Below are 21,108 nucleotides of genomic sequence, written 5' to 3' on the forward strand. Positions count from 1 at the left end.
TTTACTGAGACTTTCTGGCGCATCCAATAAAGGCTGCAGGCTGACGGCGAGCGGTCGGCCAGGCAGCCGCGTGAAACCTGCATGTCGATTGCAGAGTCGCACGCGCACGCGCGGGAAACAGCCTCGCGCGCATCCGTCGCTCTCCGCTAGTGAAGGAGGGGGGTGGGGGGGGGCGGGCGTGTTGGGCTGGCACGAACTCAGACCCTCCCTCATTTGCATCAGTCAGTGGAAGGAGCGGAGAGGCGCGCGCGGAGAGGAGCACAGACAGAGAAAGGGGGAAAGTTATTTTAAAAGATTATTTTTTACTTTTATTTTTGATAGAGGCGTTCTATTTGGGATCTGGTTGGGTTTTTTTTCTCCCACTCTCCTCACTGCGGTCAGGGTCTGAGCTGTGACAGCCCCGCTGAATGAGCGCCGGAGAGAAGAGCCGTTCTCACAGCGGGGAAAGGACTTGTCTGCACGCCGAGCGGAGGAGCCGCTCTCCCGGGCAGCGACTGTGCGCTGAGCGGCCCCTTCCGCTCCCCTCCCAACCTCCGGGACTCTGCGGGCGGCTCAAAGTTGGAGATGAAATAAGTTTTGTCTCTGCTCGCTTTTGGGGGATATTTTTTCTTGTCATTTGTTTCAGGAAATCGAAAGGGAAGCCTTTCGGATCGCGCACTTTGCTCTGTTCTGCTCTTATTGGAAAACGGAGGGAGAGAGAGAGAGAGAGAGAGAGGTGGAGAGAGGAGGGCTGGATGCCTGCCGGTCCGTGGATCCTCAAGACGCAGGTGAATGGAGATGTTTTTTTTATTTTTATTTTTTTATTTGACTTTACGTCCAAGATTGGCAGAAAAGTCCACGCAGAATCCTGTAAAAGAAATGTTCAAAAACCGCTTTTCATTGTTTTGGGGTTTTTTTTTCAATTTTTTTCCCACACAGAAATCCATGAATTTGACCGTTTTGACCAAATCCAAATATCAAACTCTCTCCTTTGTTCCTCGTCGTTAATGAAAAAAAAATGCAACACGGTTAACATCCAACACACTTTTCTACTATTTTATGTCACAATTTCCAATTTCGCCGCGCTGCGTGTTGTACATCAGGCTTCCACGCTCTCGCTCTCTCTCTCTCTCTCTCTCTCTCTCTCTCTCTCTCTCTCTCTCTCTCTGATCCAGCAGCTAAACGACTTGCAGGCTTTGCTGAAATGTTCGCTTTCATCGATTTCCTCTAAATTTCAGAGCGCCCGGTTTAATGGTGTCACGGTTGCGGGGCAGGTTTTAACAAACAGGCGCACACTAGTGCGCAATAATAATAATAATAATAATAATAATAATAATAATAATAATAATAATAATAATAATAATAATAAATTCACAAAGAGAGAGGAAGAGAGAGAAAATTTAATAAATACAATTATGTGGCTCCAGAGTAAGAAAAAAAAAGAAAAGAAAAGAAACCCGAGAGAAAAGAACATGACATGTGATCCAGTTCCACTCGAGTTGTATGGGAAGAAGAGTGTTTGGACAGGATTCAGGAGCCACGACGGGGGAAGTTTTGCAGTGATCACCTCAAAAACAAGAAGCGAAGCCGATTTCGATGAATAAAACAGTTTGTTTTTGGTTGTCAACGTGTCTTGTTGGTATCTGGCCGTGGCCCGGAGCAGGAGTATCCTGTTGAGTCACTATGTCTTCCATTACTGTCTGGCTCCGTTTTTTGTGAGATAGGATAAGATAGTGGAAGGGGTGGGTGGAAGAGAGAGAGAGAGAGAGAGGGAGGGAGAGAGAGAGAGAGAGAGAGAGAGAGAGAGAGAGAGAAAGAGAGAATTGTCACTTAACGAAGCTCTCTTACTCCAGTGGCTCAGTGTTCAACTCCGCTTTACATATAAGGACCCTTCCAGACACAGGTTGGCTATAATCAAGCCAATCACTCCACGGGCGCGTAGAAGCAGTTAAAAGGTGCAGAGCGCGCGCCTTAATAAGCAGCTTGCAATCTTCCTGCTTTAGTTTTATTTTATTTTATTCATTTTTACCCCCCCTTTGTGCAGTCCCACAGCCAAGGATTATTATCCATCATCCAGCGGAGTAAGGACGCAAGGTGGAGGGGTGGAGAGGACTCGCATCATTCGGCGTCTCCGCGGTGGGAATGGCAAGGCGGGCGCTGGAGAGAGGAGTGCAGCCGGCGCAGGAGAGGAGCCGGAGCCGGAGCTGAGTGACAGGATGCCCGCGACCTGACTGCTCGGAACACCGATTCAGCCTGGAGTTTTTGCCCTCTTTTAACAATCTATTTTTATTTCTTGATTGTTTTGCTGCTAAAGTACATTCCTATTATTTTTGTTTTGTTTTGTTTTCTCGGACTATAACGGAGAGACATTAAGAAAGAACCAACAACACAGCAACAACAACAAAAAAGCTTTTTTGGGGGATTTCTCTTTTTAAAAACAAATACTTCCTTTCCTGGAGTGTTTTTGTTTTTCCTTCTTCTTCTTCTTCTTTTTTAATTTTGGAGGAGACAGAACGAGGATGCATTGTGGATTAGTTTTTGTCCTGCTCATGGGATTCCTCGCGGTGCTCGAGGCTTTTAAAAACGGTAAGTGTGACATCTGATACCAGCATAAATAAAGCTGTTATGTACCCAGCAAAGCCGCATAATCCCGCTGTTTTTCCTGAAGATTAGCCCCTCTCTGATCTGCGCTGATCTTTGGGCAAACTCTGACTCCGAGCTGAAGTCAGTCTAAGGCAAACGGAGTCCACTGGAAAACATCTGAATTGTCTTTAAAACTTAGATTCAGAAAACCTTTTTTTTATTTTTTATTTTTATTAGGCTATAGTATAAAAAGTTTCTATATCGAACGCTAGACTCAAATAAAACACCATATTTATTGCTTTTAAATCTGCACGTTAAAGCCTAATAAAAGTAAGTAAGGACTAATAATGGGTTGTTAATCTGATTTAGGATGCAGTTAAGAAAAGTCCACCTACTATACGTGTGCGTTAATAGATTCAAGCATCCAGCACATGTTGTGGGTTTTTTTTTATTATTATTTAGAACAAAAAAAAATCAAAGTGCTCATGTTGACGGCAGATGCTTTATAAATAAATATATAGCAGCAAAAAAAAAAAAAAAAAAAAAAAAAAAACCTAAAACAAAGTGGGCTTTTAAAAATAGACTCTGCCTATTTTTAATGATGAAACGCGCTGTCAGGATGAGGGAAGTTTGGAGGAACAGATCAGCCTGACTTCAAAACCAAACTTTCCGCAGAAACGTCTGTGTGCTCAGACTCCGGGGCGATCTGCCTCCCTTTCCAAACTGTAACTATATGCTTATTAGAATATGAAACACATAGACGATGTGCCGTCTGTCTGTCTGTCTGGAGCTCGCTTAACCACACGCGCGTGGCAGAGTGGGGTTCTAGAGGGAGGATAAACGCGCTCGTGATAAATAATTTGTTGGCCCAATTTTCCTTTTCTTGATTTTAAATGAGTCATCTCCAGTTTCGATTAAGTAACACGCGTTTTTTTTTTGTTTGTTTGTTTGTTTTTGTTATTTGTCTGTATCCCGTCGATCAAAATCGGTTAAAAAACCCCCCGATCAAAACAAGAAGTTTTTCATGACCACACACTTTAAAAACGAGTCTTAAATGTTACCCATTAAAATGATTGACGTTTCTAATCAACTATATGCCGCTTGTGCAGGCAGTGGTGCAAAATTATAACTACACTTAGGGTAACCGCGTGTTTAAAGTTAAAATGAAATTTGTTGGGGATCTGTTAACAAAGTAGCTGAGATGTGAGAACAGAGAACATTTATTGGCCAAAACATGGGAGAAGTTAAAAAAAAAAAAAAAAAAAAAAAACACCCAAGCAAAACAAAACCCCAAAGTGTCTTCAGACTTTGAGGTTGAGAGAGTCTCTGTGTTGAAGTGTGTAGCCAGCTATGACTCGTTTAGCTGCAACCGTAAAGTCGAAAGTCGCTGAGCCACCTTGAGGCAATTGTTGACCATGAATGCCACATCTTAGTTGAGGCTGTCAATGGAAACAGCTTGATGCATCTCGTTAAAGCAGATTTGTTTTTTAAATAAAGTTATTCGCTTTCTAGTGGCATCTTTAAATGGGAACAAAATAATAATAATGTTTTGTTCTTCGACGACTACACAAACTCCTCTTAATTAAATACGCTTAATATTGCTGCGTGTCATTTGGCAGACATCTTGGTTCAGACATGTCCAAATAAAACGCGGTTTTCACGGTTAAACTCAAATAGTCGGTTTTTACCAGTGTAACTTAAATGCTGACTCTTGTTTTCTTTTTAATAGGAATTGAAGTATCTTTTGATGACTGTTTGTATCTACGACATTGGTTAGGGCTTTTTTCTTTCTTTTTCTTTTCTTTTGGCTCGACATGCCATATGCTCTTTAAAGAGCTTGTCTGTCGCTCCCCTCTGCAGATAAATGCGGAGGCAACATCAGAATCTCCACCGCCAGCTACCTCACGTCGCCCGGATACCCGACGTCCTACCCGCCCTCTCAGAGGTGCATGTGGGTCATCTCGGCGCCGGGTCCCCACCAGCGGATACTTATCAACTTCAACCCGCATTTCGACCTGGAGGACCGAGAGTGCAAGTGAGTGATGACAAAACAACATGCACCTTCTTTCTTTATGCTGTAAGATGTGCAGTTTTTTCGGAACCCCGTCCAGATCCGTGTTCACCCAGAAAGCCTATGTTCCGATCATGAGGGCGTGTGCATGTCAGGTGTGTGTGTGTGTGTGTGTGTGTGTGTGTGTGTGTGTGTGTGTGTGTTTTGTGAGAGAGATTCTTCTTCCCCCAACCAAACCCCCTCGCTTTCCTTCTTCCCTTTCTCCCTTATTGCACGTGAGGCTGCGCCATCTAGTGTCTGAAAGTGCCAACAAGCAATCAGAAAGCGATCCTTTCTGCGGTGAGACAGAAGGATGAAGGAATGTCTCGTCCCTGCTGTTTGGTTTTGGGAAGGTCCGTCATTTTGCGTCTTTGTGGTGTGAAGTCATCGGGCTGTGATTTTGATTAGACTTTTTTTTTCTTTCTTTCTTTCTTTTTTTTTCTCTTTTTTGCTGTGCCAATTTCTTTCTCAAAGATATATGAGCTGGGGGTAGTTTGTGAGAAAGTGAACATCAGATCCCAAGTTAAGACACTCGATAAAGATGTGAGAGGTTCCTGGAGATTAACTGCTACTTTTGATATCAGAGTTGAAGCTTAGATATTCCTCTAATGGCAGCTTCAATAGTTGTGAGATGACTCTCGGCTCAGAGTGGCATTGCTGTCAGGGGGTGGCTAAGTTCAAGATTCTCATTCTTTGCTGAATCAATAAGCTATCTGATGTTTCCTAAGGAATCAGGATTGCATTTCACCATGTCTAGTTTGAAAGTTTTAAAACTTAGATTGGACAAACCTGAGCGGATGAGTCTACACTGAACAGAGATTCTTTAAAACATAGTTGAAGATTTTGTAAACCTATATTCTGTGTCTGAAAACATCAAAATACAAGGTTTCTAACAGTTTCTGGCATCAGGACATCTGTACAAGCTGTAATACATAGGAATAGTTGAAACTGGACTCAAATATGCTACAATAATTGATAGGGTTGCACTAGTAAATCAGCCCTAATTTCCTTAATTTTGGGAGATCAGTGATCTCTGGTAGACTACCAGTCTACTAGACTGGTAGCGTTATCTACCAGTGTGGTGGGTAAGACTGGTAGATGGATCTACCAGTCTTACCTACCTCGGCAAAGGTCTTAAAATAAAACACTGACCTCTTCTGCCTTGCTGTGAGAGAGACTTGACTGACAGCTATCACTAGTCACCTCACTGTTGAAAATTCAGCAACTTTCTTCCTATATTTAGCCACACTTCTTTCGAACAACAACAAAAAAAAGAGGTATCGTCCAAAATCGGAATCGGCAGGTCAGTCGGTTAGCAATCTTTTGTAAAAATTGCTAACCGGAGAAAAATGGAAAATGGAAAAATGGGATTGGTAGCAACTATAAAACACACTTATGCATCGTAGAAGGATGGGCTCGCCCACAGGCCAGCCACCAAACTCCCTACTTGATAAGAGTGACCTTTAAATCGGGACCTCTCTGTGATGGTCCGGTAACTGATCGTCCTTGGACTCGTGAGCCACGAGCTGTTGCATCCAGCAAAAGGCTAAGCAGCCGGCCTATTGTCAGACTGGTAGCCCGAGCCTCTGAAACCAGAGACAGTCAGTAATGTGATGAGGCTGTGTCAGTGCAGGTGCCCTGAGGTGAGCATTGCTGGGCTCACTGCCTCGCTCTGATTGCTCGTCTCTCTGCATGCGTTTGTGTGTGTGTGTGTGTGTCGGCCCTGTTCTGTCTCAGCTGTTTGTTTACGCTGCAGGGCCTCCGGAGAGCACAGAGCTTTGCTGGATCCTGTTACTGTATCCCCGCTCCACCCAAAATTGGGACCCTACGCTACCCTTTGTGCTCCTTGAATGGTCCCCCATATACACTTGCGGCAGCTTCCCTTTTTCTTCTTCTTTTTTTTTTTTCTCTTTTCAAACCTTGGATTTAAATCCCACTTTAACCTTTCTTTATTGCTGCCAGAGATTTATGGCAGGCTTTGAATGGTGCTGTTTTTTAGCAGCTGGATGCTCTTTGAAACTGCTTTTGGTTCCAGTGTCAGCACCAGAGGGAGAGGAGTGTGTGTGTGTGTGTGTGTGTGGGGGGCAGGGGGTTGAATATGAATGAGGTCTAATATGTAGAAACAGAGGGTGAGGAAGGGTCAGTAACAATGGGCTGTGTTAATCTAATTAGTCAGGAATGTACATCTTGGACATGGTGGAGGCAGGATTCGGTTCCTCCAGGCCTCCTGGAAGTGAGTTTTCTTCTGGTTTGGGGGAAGCGGAGCCCTCCCTCCTTTAGGAGACACTGAATGTCAGCAGAACTTGGCCATATGTGAAGAATTTCCCCAACTCTATTGCTGTATTTAATGCTGATATTAGTGGAAAGAAGCAATAAAAAATGAATGTATCCACTGACCAAGATGAAAAAAAAAAAAAAAACGAAAAACAAAACGTCTCGATTCTTGCGACAATCAGAGTTTTTCTTTTTCTCATTGGAAGTGGGCGTCAGCACCGGCGCTGTGGTCAGAAAGCCTCCTAATCGCTTGTTTCCAGGATCCGTTGACAAATGACCCTGGCAGACGGCCATGAAACCCGAGTCTGGAACCGATTCATGTGGGCCTCGCAGAGCTTTCACCCAAAAACTGGAGTGGCCCCTATCTTCTCCTTTTGCCCCCCGTCTTTAACTCTATGAGCCGTTTCAGTTTTAGTGTTGTTAGTGCAGAGGTTTTAGTGGGACTTTAGTCACGCTTTGCGATGTATCCCAACTTCTGAAGAACTGGATCACAAAAGTCTTCAGTTTGGTCTCAACTAGCCCTGTTTTTTTGCTTGTTTTATTTTTTTGAAGGACAATTTTCGTCACAGAGACTTCAACATTCATTTTATCTGCTGTTTCTGTTTATGTATCGTGTATATTTAAAATGTTTCCCACTTCCAATGTTCAGTGTTAGTTAGAACTTAAAGTTTATTGTTCGTTGAGAATGTGTTCCTGCATTATTATGCTATTACCATTATATGACCTGAACGTGGTCTCAAAACAACAACACTATCGTTTATCGCAATAACTCCTGGGACAATTTATCGTCTGGCAAAATTTGTCATGGTGACACACCTGGTTGCACCACAAGGGTGTCAGTGTGAACAGAGTATTAAAAGATTGTAGAGCGCTACAATTCTATATTTAAACCCCTTAACCTTTCCTGTGGTTGTCATTTAGCAGCTACAAACCACAAAGCACTTTATTACACTACAGTGACACATATACTTTCGTAACACTCTTTTATGTGAAAAACCAATACAAACGTAATTGTGAAATAACATTTAAATGATGCATGGTTCACAACATTTTCACAGACAAAAGCCATTTTAAAAAAGTATGTGGCATGAATTTGGATTTAGATGGTGCACCATCTGCTCCAGTTCCCGCTGCAGGTCTTTCACAGCGCGTCTCGAGACGAAACCTTATGCCTTTTCTGCTCAACTTCAGGCAAATTGGAAGGCGGGCATCTTTGAACATGATTTTTCAAAACTTGCCTCAGATTATCGATTGGGTCTGGACTTTGACTGGACTATGCTAGCATGTACGCACTTTAACCATAGGGTTATAGTCCTGCTGGAAGGTGAAGACTTTATTCAGATTTTCCCATTTACTGCGACCAGCTTCCCCTTTGTTGTGCAGTTACTTTTCCTCCACATGTAATAATTGTATTAGTCAAATAGATCCATTCTGATCTCATTTAAAGGCACATTATTATGTAAAATCGACTTTAAAAAAAAATACTTTATGTCATGTTATTCCCTCATCAAAACCATACCTGGAGTGTTTCCTTAATTATTCCATGCATGTTTGAGAAATCCTTTAGGCTTTCTTTATCATACCAGAATATGACACATTTTCCCTTCTCTAATGGAAGAAATAGGGGGCTGCCTCACAGAGCAGCTCCCCCCACTCGGATCCTTCAGACTAGCCAGCAGCAATTAGCAAACACCTGGTGGAACTGCTTGTCTGCTGAGATCATTACACTAGCTCCTTCTCAGTGCCTCGCTGGTAAAAACGTTTTTAATGTAATAAGTTCCTGAAGGCGGAGTTTCAGAAAGAGCTGGAGTTTTTTTTGTTGTTTTTTTTTAAGAGACAGAGGATAAATTTCAAAGCCAAATTTCTTTTAAGTCATTTTTGAAATATACAGAACTTTTATAACAACTGAAGGTAAAAAAGTGTATGCTATAAAATAGCACTATGTGCGTGGAAAACATGATCCTGCCCCTTTCAACATAACATCTTTTGGTTTTCTTCTTACCACTCTTAATCCAAACAAAATACACTGAGGTTTGTGGCTGCAATGTGACAAAGAGAAAAAAGTTTAGAGGGTATTAACACTTTTTTTTTTTTTTTTTTTTTTCCAAGGGACTATTTGTGTCAGTTGTACAGTTGGGCAACATTCGAGTTGGACGTATTAGAATCCCCATCGCAGCGCCACTCACCAAATCAGCCCTTCCATAATGGAAACTGATGAGATCCAGAATGGCTTCCTTATCTGATAGGCTGCTAAAGCAAGTGGGGGTTGGACGGCGCTCACAATGCATGCTTCACTGCCCTGCCACACAATCTAATTAGCGGGCCAGTGGAACACACATGCACCACATGTTCCTCCGACATGGGCCTTATCAGCAAACCAAACAAGAACCACTCAAAGCGGCGCTCGTAAAAAAGAAAGAAAGAAAAAAACCCAAAACAAGTCTTTGCAGAGTGGAGTCTGGCTGCCGAGCTGCCGTTTCATGGGCGCGCTACCCTTGACAGGTTTGTTTAGGGAAGTGCAGAGGCCTGTATCCTGAGAGCGGCAGGAGGAAAACACTCCATCACAGAGATAAGGGGGGACTAAGTGAGCCTTGCGATTCTGAATGCACGACGTGTTTACCTTTCACGCACTGTTGTAGACTTTCACAGAGTGGAGACTCCACAGGGTGGGGCCGCCCTCCCCGCCGCCTCTCCCAGCTAATGAAGTTTGAGGGAAAAGGCACAGGCCGCATCAAGACAAATATTTGGAGTCAATTTGCTGCAAAAATCAGCGGAATGAGCTAGCCGAGCCGAGGTGAAACAAAGACAACAAGGTAAACAGATATGCTCCCGTTCCATGCATCTAGTCTTTGTTCCTCAGGGGGGTGGGGAGCTGATAAGGCCTGTCAGGCTCATCTGGAATGGAATGGAAACTTCAGTGGATTTAAATCTGAACAAGTGACAGAGCGGCAGACCTGATAGGCAATTCATCTGCTTTAAAAGGAAAACTACGGCCTACTGTTTTCTACTTAGAGGCTTGGTGAAGTTTGAGATTCAGAACTTACTTTAACAAGTCCGCTGAAGTTTCACATCCTGACCTACAGCTCTGCTCCCCATGCCCTCCTCTTTCCCACCTCATCTTCTCCTGCTGACTCGAAAGCGGAGCGCCAACGATGTTTGGATCCGGCGAGCTCCTGACAACACCATGAATCTTTGATAGCGTGGGATTTGCTGACCAGACCAGAAAGCGGCTCAGTGTTGAACACAATAAAATTTCTCGCAGTCAGACAGTCAGGCAGAGCTTCAGTCTTGTTTGTTTTGGAGGAGCTGAAGAGTTGGGTCGAAAACTAGAGCGGAAGACAGAAGTAGACTCATTCCTTCCCAGCCGCCTCTTATGACTGTGCTTCTCTACCTGGGTGTTGTTATTCTTTCCGGTCCGCCACAGAAAATTCCACTGTGACAGTGTTTGGGGTACACGGAGAGAAGTTTGAGATGAGATGTATAAGGCAGCCGAGCGATTCGAGGAATGTTATTTCAGGGTGGGGGAGAGTGAGTGAAAACCTCTTGGCTCGCCACACTTCAAAAGCCAAAGTGGAGCCCGTCGCCTCCATTCAGGTGCCAAAACTGAGAAATTGGAAGAGGAATATTAGCTTTCCTCACTTTCCATTTCATTGTTCCTTTACATCTACATCCCACTGTGTTTTCCCCTTGTAGAGCTTCTTGGCCTGCTGGGAAAGAAAACATTCGCCACTGTGTACCTCGTACAATAGACATCCTGCCTTCCCTGGCCTTTCTGAGCGTGCTCAAACCCACGAGAGCAGCATGGGGAAGGAGAGGTGTTGACCTACCCCACATCTAAAGCTGGGTCTGTCAGTGCCCTGCGAAGAGAGCCACCTGTTTCTAGGAAGTGTGAAGCAGAAGGGTTGGGGGGTGAAAGGGGCTCAGTCATTTTGTTAATGCCATTCATTCTGATTTGGCGGCTCTAAAACAAAGAACATTCAAGGTTCACAGCGGGAAAGCGAGGAGGAATGATCACTTCTCACCACTCAGTGCCCGACTGCTACCAACAGATTATTGGTTTATCAGCCGTTGTCAGGGAGGAAAACAAACAAGGGAAAAATGCCGCCTTTCTTCGTCAATGGACCGTTGACATGGAGTTGTTTGGCTTGATCACGATCTGGTAGAGGACTTGTTTTCCTCTTTAAAGCACAAGTCAAAGAGGCATTGTAGTCTAAAGCGGTAAACTTGATTGCGAAAGAGGCCCGCCGCTTCTTTTAACTACCCTCCTCATCAAAGACAGCAGAAAGTGTGCAAGCCGGTATTTTCCACAACAATAGGCTCCCACAGTTCATAGCAGTGGAAATCAAATTAGGCCTTAAATTGCAAACTGAAGTGGGCGCCCCTCTGAAGAAGAGGTTGTCAGAAGAGCAATCCACTTTAAGTACGACTTGTTTGCGCCTCACGCCAATTATACCCTATGTTGTTAGCATGGTGAAACGGTGCAAAAAGAGAAGGCATCCTGCGTTTTAAACGTCTGTTTGCAACGCAGCGGTGTTGTTCAGTGATGAGGAAGGGGCGGCATTTAAAGGCAAAAGAGGAGCAAAGCTGCCGCGCTCATGTGTTTTTGAGTGCTCACCTTGTTAATTAAGTCGAGGGGAACGACTCCCGGACAGCAGACAAAGATGTCGAATGAGACAGCCATTGGCCTTCACATTCATTACTCTTTCTTTTTATTTCCTTTAACTGTAGAGGGGTTACTTCCTGGCTAATGAGCAGGATTAAAATAGGTCATTGTAAGTGTGTGTGCACGCATAAGGCTGTTGAATGTCTTTTTTTTTTTTTTTTTTTTTATCCACCGGTGAGGTGTTTCACCTTGACCGCAGCTTGGAAGGGCAGTCTGATTGAAAAGCTTTCTGGCCGTGGCATCTGCCGTCCTCCCCGCTGCTCTGTCACCGCTTTGATTCATGCACAGCCTGACCACAACTGGGAGGCGAGCCACTCTGCCTCACAGCGGGACGCGAGTTCCCCCCTCGCAGCAGAGGGGAGCAGAGAGAGGCTGGAATACGGAGAGGAGGAGAGAAAGAGGATTCTTGCTCATAAATAAGCCACTGGATTTCAAGCACCAGTCAGAAATCTGAGACAGCATGAAAGCACCACACTCTCGCATGTCTGTCTGTTTTGTTTCTTTTTTTATCTGATTGGACTGAGCCACTCATAGACTAATAATGTCCATGAGCTGCTTTTGGGACATGGCTGATGTTTTTTCTGTTCTGTGTTTCCTTCCAGCCTTGAACCAACACAAGCTTCCCTATACAGAAGTTTTTCTAGAATGACGCTGCGAACCACACAAACAGCTGTTTTCTATCTTACTTTTTATTCAGGAAAGATTACAAGGAATGAATTATATGGATTAGACAGTGGGAGGCTTTCCATTGGCAGTCACAAAATAATTAGATTTAGCTAGACATTGTGTTTGTCTCTCCCACACTCACATTTAAAAAAAATACAAGGAATAACAATCTAATTTGGGAATGATAATGAGTTCCTTCAAGTCATTGTTTGTAGGTGGCATAGGATCACCTTGGTCAGTTGGTGAGCACTAGGGTACAACTTAAACAGGCCCCCTGTCCATCCTAACCTTGAGTACAGCCCTATGATTTTGATTGATGTGACTGAAGTTCGGCACAGGTTGTTTGTCGCCCCAATGCCCCCGTTCTTACTGGACTGGTGTACAGGAGGGAGGGCTCAGCAACCGCGGGGATCCTAACTCATAAGTTCCCAGAGGTGCTTTGGTGAAGCCAAAGTTTGTGTGCAGTAGGTAAAGAGGGGAGGCTGGTATAGGAAGGAGGAAGCCAAGCTCTCTTGGTTCCCCGGGGTTATTTTGGGTTGCTATGTTTGCCCACAGCAGGCTGCAGTGTTGCTCGTTTCTCCGCCACTCAGCCCTCCGTGATTGGGCCAGTGCGGCGGGGAAGACAGTGATTGATGGGTTGATACCCAGCTGCTCTCTGATTGACTTAGAGACACTCTACAATCCCTCGCTTTGTTTGCTCTTTGCATGATCTCTCCACACTAAATTGCCAACATTAGTTGTGGTTTGTCCTTTTCATTGCGGCAACAATTGCGTTCTCTTCGCAGCCCCCTATTTCTTCCATTAGAGAAGGGAAAATGTGAAAGAGGACAGCCTAACAGCAATCTTTTCTGGCATTATCTCAGTGGGCTAAAGTGCTGAAAGTATTATTAGTAGCCCGCTCCTCTGGCGCCTGGCCAGCCGTTCCAGGATGACCCCTGTGTGCACCAGATAAGTGACGGGAGAGACTCTCTCTTCAGTGCTGAAGGCCTCAAATAAGCCAGGCAATGTTTGATTGTCAGGAGAGCAAGTGGGAAGTGTCACACCGTCCTTCAAACGTTGGCAGCAGGTGACTGACCAGCAGAAACTATATCAGTTGTGTGGTGCCAAGAAATTTCCTCTCCTTGGTCGATGCCAGAGGAGATGTACCACTTGGCAAGTGTCCTGCGCAGCATGGACTTTTTGGCCTCTAAAGTGCTCCATCATTGGAAAATCTGAGCTCTGTGTACGCAGGGGGGAACATTGCTGGCTTACAAAAAGACGCAAGAGATGGGGATTATAACGTCAGACTCCGCATCTTTGAACTGATCTACATTCAGAGGAAGCTGCCAGATTCGGACAACAGCGGCAAATATCCTTCCCTTATGGAAACATCCTATTCTTTTTTTATGTTTCCATTTCACTTTATGTCTGTTTCCTGTAGAGATTTAGAAATAGCCGTCTCCTGTTTGCTGGGTTGATTTAGACTAGCTCTGACTGTTTGGGTTAGGTGCATACACCATCCTCCTTAACATTCCCAAGGGGTGTGAGCGCAAGTCCTCCATGTCCAGCCAGATGACCGGGTCATGATGCATCCAGCCAAGCCTGCTCTTTGACCCTCCCCACCGCTCTTCCCCTCTGTCAACCCTTTCACAGACTCCAGGGAGGTCAGGGAAGAGAAAGAGGAGGAAGAGCACCAGGGGGAACGGATGGAGTGTTTAATTGAATAAATCCCAGTACAGTTATTATTACCACTGCCCTCAAGTGTCCTTTCCTTTGCAAATCCTTGTGTGAGAATGTTAGCATGCAAGAGATCATGTTGCCGAACCCCTTGTAGTTATGTTGCAGTTTGTTTTGGAACTAGCTCCATAGTCTTTTTTGGCTCCTTCAGTCTACAACTCTGCATGCCTTCTCTATCTCGCTCAGCAGTTTCCCATAACACCACCAAAGGCAGTCGCACCTTACTGTTCCTCACTTCCTGTCCATTGTGGACAGGCATGGTGGTTTTGACTAGCTTTCAATGGCTTTACCTCTTCCTGACCTCTGCTCTGACTCCTCTGCTCCTCTCGGGTTCTTCAAGTACGACACGCTCCTCGCATGCAGGAGCGTGTCGGTGGCCCTCTGCTAGCTCCAGAAGCAGACGGACAATTTACTTGCTAAATGTGGTTTTGGAGGAAAGCGTATCATTGCTGTTGTTCCCCACTTGCCAGCTCATGAAATGTTCGAGCCATAAAAAGTACATGGGAATCATTTTACTCAAAAGTTTGTCTCACAGAGTGACTTAGTCCAAATTGTTTTCAAATATCAGAATGTTTTGCCTTATAATTATACAGAAAAATTGGCGTTGACATGAATGTTGTATTTTGTTGCTCTGAAATAGCTTTACTAACAGATAAAATTTACATTTATGTTAGAGCTCAGTGTACGTGGGAGTGCGACCTATGCATAGAGGCCTCAGTCCTCTGAGCGGCAGTCATGGGTTTGAGTCCAGGCCCGTTGACCTTCGCCCTATGTCTTCCCCCTCTCTCACAACCTGCTTTCTTGTTAACTCACTGTCAAATAAAGGCCACTACAGGCAAAAAGTCATTTTTACAATTATAATTTCTGTAATTTAATCTAACTAATTAGACTCTGATGGGAATTTCTCAGATAAATTATGACTGATAACGAGCCATTCTTGCTTTCTTAGTGCCAGTAGTTAATCATTGACTGGGATGGAGGCGACGGTGTTAGGAGTTCGTCCCACAATCAGTGTTGTGTCCTTGGGCAAGACACTTCACCCGAGTGCCCAGTGGTCAGAGGATCCGGTGGCAGCCTCGGCTCTGACAGATTGCCCCAAGGCAGCTGTGGCTGGTGTCCAGTAGCTTGGCACCATGTGTGCATGAATGGGTGAATGACTGAACATAGTGTGAAGCGCTTTGGGGTCATTTGGACTTAATAAAACAAGGTCTATTTGCCATCAATCAGTCTGTTGGTATCTGTTGATCCACTTGCTTTTGTAGAACAATCCACAGGTTCTCCATAGCGTTCAGATTCCTGGGGATTTAATGTCTTTGAGGCACTTTGTGGCATTGTGACTCGCTGCACGAACAAGGTGATAGTTGGTCATTTTGTGATGGGGCAAGATTTACACCAAACATATATTTCTTAGTCACTTAGCAAAAAAAAGGAAAGAAAAGTCATTTGTAACATGTCAGATTACAGATGCACTAGATTAAATGCATTGTTTGCAGAGCCAAACAATTCTGTCGTCTCCCAAAACGTATTTCACGACTGTAACGTTGGACTCAGAACATGAAATCAGATCCGGTTCAAACAGGATAACAAACCTCGAAGAAACAGCCGAACCCCTGGCAACATGTCGTTGTATTCATGTCGCTCAGGTGATTCATGGGGAGAGGGAGCAACAAAAACGAGGCAGAGAGGTTGTTGTTCGAAAAGCACAACTGTAAAAGTCCACCCTCCTGCTGGGCCGCGTCGTCCCTCCCTTCCAGCTCCCTGTTATTTTTACCCTTGACTTCTCATTGTTGTAGCGACAGCGCATCATCCGAGCCGTGCCGCCGACCCCTGTGGAGGACTCTCTCCTCGCTCACCTCTGCCCGCCCCCTCGCTCTCTGTGTAATCAGAGATCCTCTCAAATGTCAAGGTGGGACAAATGGGAGCCATTCCCTCCAGTAATGACCGCCAGAAATGGTCTGCAGCAGGTTCTCCTTCTCTTTCCCTCTCGCTTTGAGACAACATGTGCCTCCCTTTCATCCCCTCTATCTTTTGCTTCCCGTTCCTTTTTTTTTCTGCCTTTGAATTTCATACCAGTTTCCAGCTTTGCTGGGGTGCTTTGTGAATCATATCACAGAGTTTCAGGCTGTGGTGTTAGGAAAATGTTGAACCTTTTCAAGTGAGAGTGTATAATTGATCTATTACACAGCTCTCAGTTGGAATGACTATATAATAAGGCCATTACTGCTAAGTTTATGAAGGGTTTCTTTCATTTTTTTTTGTTTTCCTTTTTTTTTTCAAACAAGCCAAAGGGTGAGTTGCTTCATTTGTAAAAAGCTCACTCGCAGAGTGGGGATATTAACATTTGCACTCAAAAATTGCTGTGAACACAGCATATCTGAAAGTTTGAGGCCCAGTTAACAGCAGAAAAAAACCCGATGCGAAATGTGTTTTCATTTTGCAGTTTTCTAAATCACGGCACTTAGTCAATCTCACAACATTTGAGATGGGAAAAAATGATGTGCGACAGAAAGAGAGATGAGGTCCTTGATACGTATATGGCATGCTGTGAATGCAGTCAATGATTAGAAAGCACAAAATGTTAACAAATGGCGATTATAAAGTTGCTAACTTTTATTGGTCCTTGCAAGCTTCACAACCATGATCTTTTTTTTTTTTGCTAGACACATTTCCTGATTTTAGGACATGCAAGCCTTTTTTGGGGGGGGTTGGAGGCTGGGTCTGGAAAGATGTGAAATTCAGACAAGAAAACTGTTTCTGAACCCCCAAACAGAAACAGAGGACACCGTCAATTAATATTATTATCCGTCACAATGAACTCCAAGCGAAGCCCGTCTTTGTGGCGGAGCAACTGGTGTATGTTGAGATTACTACACAGTCAGGTTGTTCTGACCTATTTGTCACACTTCACAGGTTTAACTAGGGGAGAAACTCGCTCCTAGCAAGATGTATTGCAGTAGACGCAGCTCTTCTTTGACCCCGAAGGCGTGTCGCGGTCTGTAATAGCAGCAGAAAGCGAATCAGCTGAACAGAAGTGGGCTTGCTCAGGGGTCAGAGCGTTGGAAGTCTTACAGTGGGGGCGATCGAGGACTTTCTCTTGCTCCTTCAAAACTCCACACCCTCCACTTCTGACTTATAAACCGTGCCTCCACCCTTGGGGACAGAAATCCTTCCCCCTATCTGTGCTCATATTTCTGAATAAGGGATTATTGTGCATGTTGCAGAGGGAGTCTGGATGCAATAATAGAGCCTAAACGGCCAAATTCATTAATTTGATTGTTGGCGACAGCAGATCTCTCGACAGTGTAATTAGGGAAGCTAATGGATGCGAGCATGTTAAATCCATCAGTGCTAATGATAATTGCAGCATAGGAATATGCTCTACAAGCTCGTGGCCAAGGCGAGATTGGGAACGATGAGCTACGGCATCTAAAAATATTCTGCAGCATCGAGCCGAGCCGAGCGGCGGAGGCGACTCCCGCGGACACTTATTGGAGCGGGCGCAGCTGGGCCAAGTAGGGGGAAAATATCCGGCTTTTGCGTCCGTATATTTCATCTTCGTCCGTGCTTGCGGAAATATATATGGTGTGTAAAACAGACCCGCCCTGGGGGGAACCACTTCTGAAGCCATCAGCTTTGATTGGTTGGTGGTTTGGTCCCTGCTGAGTGACTCGCCACACTCTGGAGCTCCTGCAGCTACGTTCTGCGGAGTCCCGACATTCGTTGCGATGATGATGGCTTTAAACGTCTGCAGATATTTTTTTATTTTATTTTATTTTTTATGCTCTGTGGTCGAGCATCTGCCAAAGCAGTTTGATATGCTGCTTTGATGAAGAAGAAGAAAAAAGAGAATCTCTGTGCGAGTCAATAGAAGGGTTCTTTTATTTTTGTTTGTGTAGCTGTAAGCACAGAGATGTAGATATGGTTTACAGAGGTTTTCTACATTCTCTCAGTGGTAATGTTTGATGGTGCATCTTTTCAGCTGCTTATTTATACAGACACCGAATCACATTTCAGCAGCTCAATACATGAAGACATTTTGCGACGTGACATCACGTGCGCAGGTTCCCCCTTTTCCCCCCCAGCTACGTCCTGGACGGCAAAAAAAAAAAAACACTTCTAGCTTGCGATGGCTACAACGGCATCGTTGGATTCAGCTGTCAAGTTGTCAACATAATGTGCTAAATCTTAAATGAATGCATGATATATAAAAGAAAAGGTTGCTGGTTGGTGTGGTGGCAGTAATGCTCACCTAACTTTTTTGCCAATCGCCAATAAATTTCTGGAAGAGGAAAAGGGACGCCGTGCTTTGCTATTAATAGTCAACACTACGACAACTAGATAAGGTCCAAGATTATCACATTTTACAGGTCATTGAAAAGTTTTGTGTAAAAGAAGAAAAATATCAAGGGGGAGGAAAGCAGGTCAGTTATGCTAGCTTATCTCTGACAACTGTAACATTGTCAAGACAGATGCTATGGCAGTAGCGTAGCCAACACAAAGAACGAGAAAAAACCAAAAAGAATATGTGTGCTTTTGGGTTGTTCCTCATCGGTTTTTTCTGTGTTATTTTCCCTTTGTTGTGGCAAAGGTATTAATAATACCTACATCGGCAGGTTGAATTTATTAACAGAATTGTTTCCCTGCAGCGTCGTGATTATGGACGGCATGCAGACATTAATCTTTTTGCCCTCTGGCGTTGTGTGGCGTTATGTTATTGTTTCTAGATGTGAACAATAACATAAAGATGACTTCCTCAAATCGAGCTTTAAAATGAGGGCGACTCTGAATGTGGTAGACTGGTTCAGTCTCATCACAACTCACCACAACCCGGGTGTCCAGAAGACCAGAGTTGGGTTACTAGTCAAGTTTACTCAGTTACATTTACTTGAATAACTTTTAGGGAAAAATAATATACTTTTAAGAATATTTTTATTATGTTGTACTTTTTACTTTTACTTGAGTAGTTTTGTCATGACGTATCGAGTTCACTTGAGTAAAATTTCAGGATCCTCTGCCCACTGTGAGAAACTTCACCGAATGAAGAAGCTCCTTTTAGCCAAAAATTCACCAGACACACACCTGCTGTTTCTGTCAAAGTTACATAAGTTATATATTGAAAATATTTGATTATCAAAACTGATTCTTTTGCTGGATTTGTTATTTATACATGACTTTATATTTTGGTCTGTGTAACAATGTCATTTTTAAATATTAAATGATTGATGTTTTGATCAGTTACTAAGTACTTGAGTAACCTTTCACAAAATACATTTTTATTCTTAAGGAATTTCTTGGATGGCTAATTTTTACTAGTAACAAAAATGTTGTGCTCTGACTTAAGTAGAATGATTGGGCACTTTACCCACTCACAATTGTCTCTAACTTGAACATAGAAATAGGTTCACTCCACTCCAATGGTCTCCAAAGTCATCAGATCTCAGACCAGTGGAGGATCTTTGGAATGCTTTGGAACAGTATATGAATGTCTAGCTAATAAATCTGTTGCAATGTGGTTTAAAATCTCCGAGGAGCATTTTCCACACCTCGTTGAATCACTGCTACAAATACTTGTGGCAGTTCTAGGGTGAAACGGGGGTGCAACTCAGGCATTAGCAAGGAGTAGCTAATAAAGAGGCTGGAGAGTGTAGCTGTATCTGCCCAGGGCAACTGAGTTATGACTCAATTGATCCCAAAGAAAAAAAAAAAGGGAACCTCTTGGCCTTGCTTGGGTTAATGAATCTCCATTGCGGTTGTGAGGCAGCGTGGGAGTCCTGCGAGGTTAGCCGTCTCAGTAACTCAGAGATCAGCGTGACTTTGGGCCCCAGTACAAATGTTAATGATGTTTTTCCTGGGCCCCAACTGACCGTTTGTTAGACGGGGACTTGTTAATACCTGAGATCCGCTGGAGCTGGAGTTTTCTGACAGCTGACAGCCAAGTTCCTTTTTTTTTCTCTCTCTCTCTCTCTCTGCTAACTCTCCTTGGACCTCACAGAGCTGTCCAGAGTTCACTGTTAAGGTATTTGCACTTGTGTTACCCGGAGGTGTTTTGACATGTTGTAGGTGAGATGGGTTTTTTTTTTTTTGTTAGTTGTTTTTTTTCCCCCCCAACAACAAGCTGTACTCTGTCAGAACCAGAAAAGAGAAAACCGAGCAAATGGGCTGGACATTATGGTTTTGGATGCAGCTGAAGAAAAAGCTCTTGTTCTGGGATTTTCTGCAGAATGGCCCCGGCTTATAAATGGTCTGATTAAGGAAGCTAACCAATTCTATGAGGCTTATACAGTCTGTCATAGCGTTATTCCATTGCTTCAGATTGCATTGCCTTTGTAGAACCATATCAAGCAGACATTTATAGCGGGAGGACAGATTATTTCCATGGGAAAGCTTCAGGCAATATAACTGTTATATTGTTAGACCGCCGGTTTGTCGCCTTCTCTTCAGCTTTGCGCGGAGGACTAATGTTCTCGTTTGACACTGGCGGATTGCTTTTTCTCTGTGCCTGAAGAAAGAAGGCAGCCTAATATGTTTGGGTTGGTGAAGCGAAGGTCGTTGAGAATTACATTCGCCCCCTTACTCTCCTACCCCCTTTTCTTTCTTTCTTTTTTTATTTCTTTAATTTCCCCACTGGATTCGCAAACGGTTTTCACTATTAGCGCTGTGGTAGGCTGCTCACTGTGTGTCCAAATGTGTGTGTGTGTGTGTGTTGTGCCTTTGCCCACGAAGACCCAAAGCAGACTTGAAAGCTAAATAGTTGCATGGCTCAAATGGATTGTATTGTCAAGGGGAAAATGGAACAGTAGTCATAAAACGTAAGCAGCACCTCACATCCAGCCGAGAAGAAGAGTTTAAGTTTAACTTGAGAGGTCAGGGGGAAATAGAGCAGTGCCAAAAACACCCAAACTGTGATTGTGTCTGGGGCTTTTGCTAAGTGGGACAAGTCCACGAACTTGTTTTATGATCCCAGATCAAGGTTGTCGCACCCCCCAAAAAGGCCCTGAACCACAGAAGCGAGTACCCACAGGCGCTTAGAGCGGTAGATTGGAGCTACATTTAGCACAGCTGGCAACGGGAGAGACTTTCGACGGCATCGGACCGCCCAGCCGAGCGCTTCCCCCAATAAACGCCTTCCAGATGACGAGGCCCCGGACGGACCCGCGTTTAACCGAGCTGGGGGAGC

The 21,108-nt window shown here is 44.2% G+C and overlaps 1 protein-coding gene across 3 annotated transcripts in view; it reads left to right on the forward strand.

Moving 5' to 3' along the window:
• The first annotated feature begins 219 nt into the window (after positions 1–219).
• The window catches only part of nrp1a (neuropilin 1a), a 79,503-nt gene continuing 58,614 nt past the window's right edge, over positions 220–21,108 (forward strand). For 2 of the 3 annotated variants that reach the window (XM_044104381.1, XM_044104382.1), the window contains exons 1-3: positions 220–767; positions 2,024–2,565; positions 4,423–4,597. In XM_044104381.1, coding sequence (XP_043960316.1) covers positions 2,499–2,565; positions 4,423–4,597 — 242 coding nt within the window. In that variant the 5' untranslated portion in view covers positions 220–767; positions 2,024–2,498. Of the gene's footprint in view, positions 768–1,831; positions 1,935–2,023; positions 2,566–4,422; positions 4,598–21,108 lie in introns of those variants that run through there. The other variant, XM_044104380.1, reaches the window with a different exon arrangement.

Source organism: Gambusia affinis, linkage group LG21 (assembly GCF_019740435.1).
Source record: "Gambusia affinis linkage group LG21, SWU_Gaff_1.0, whole genome shotgun sequence".
Classification (NCBI taxonomy): Eukaryota; Metazoa; Chordata; class Actinopteri; order Cyprinodontiformes; family Poeciliidae; genus Gambusia; species Gambusia affinis.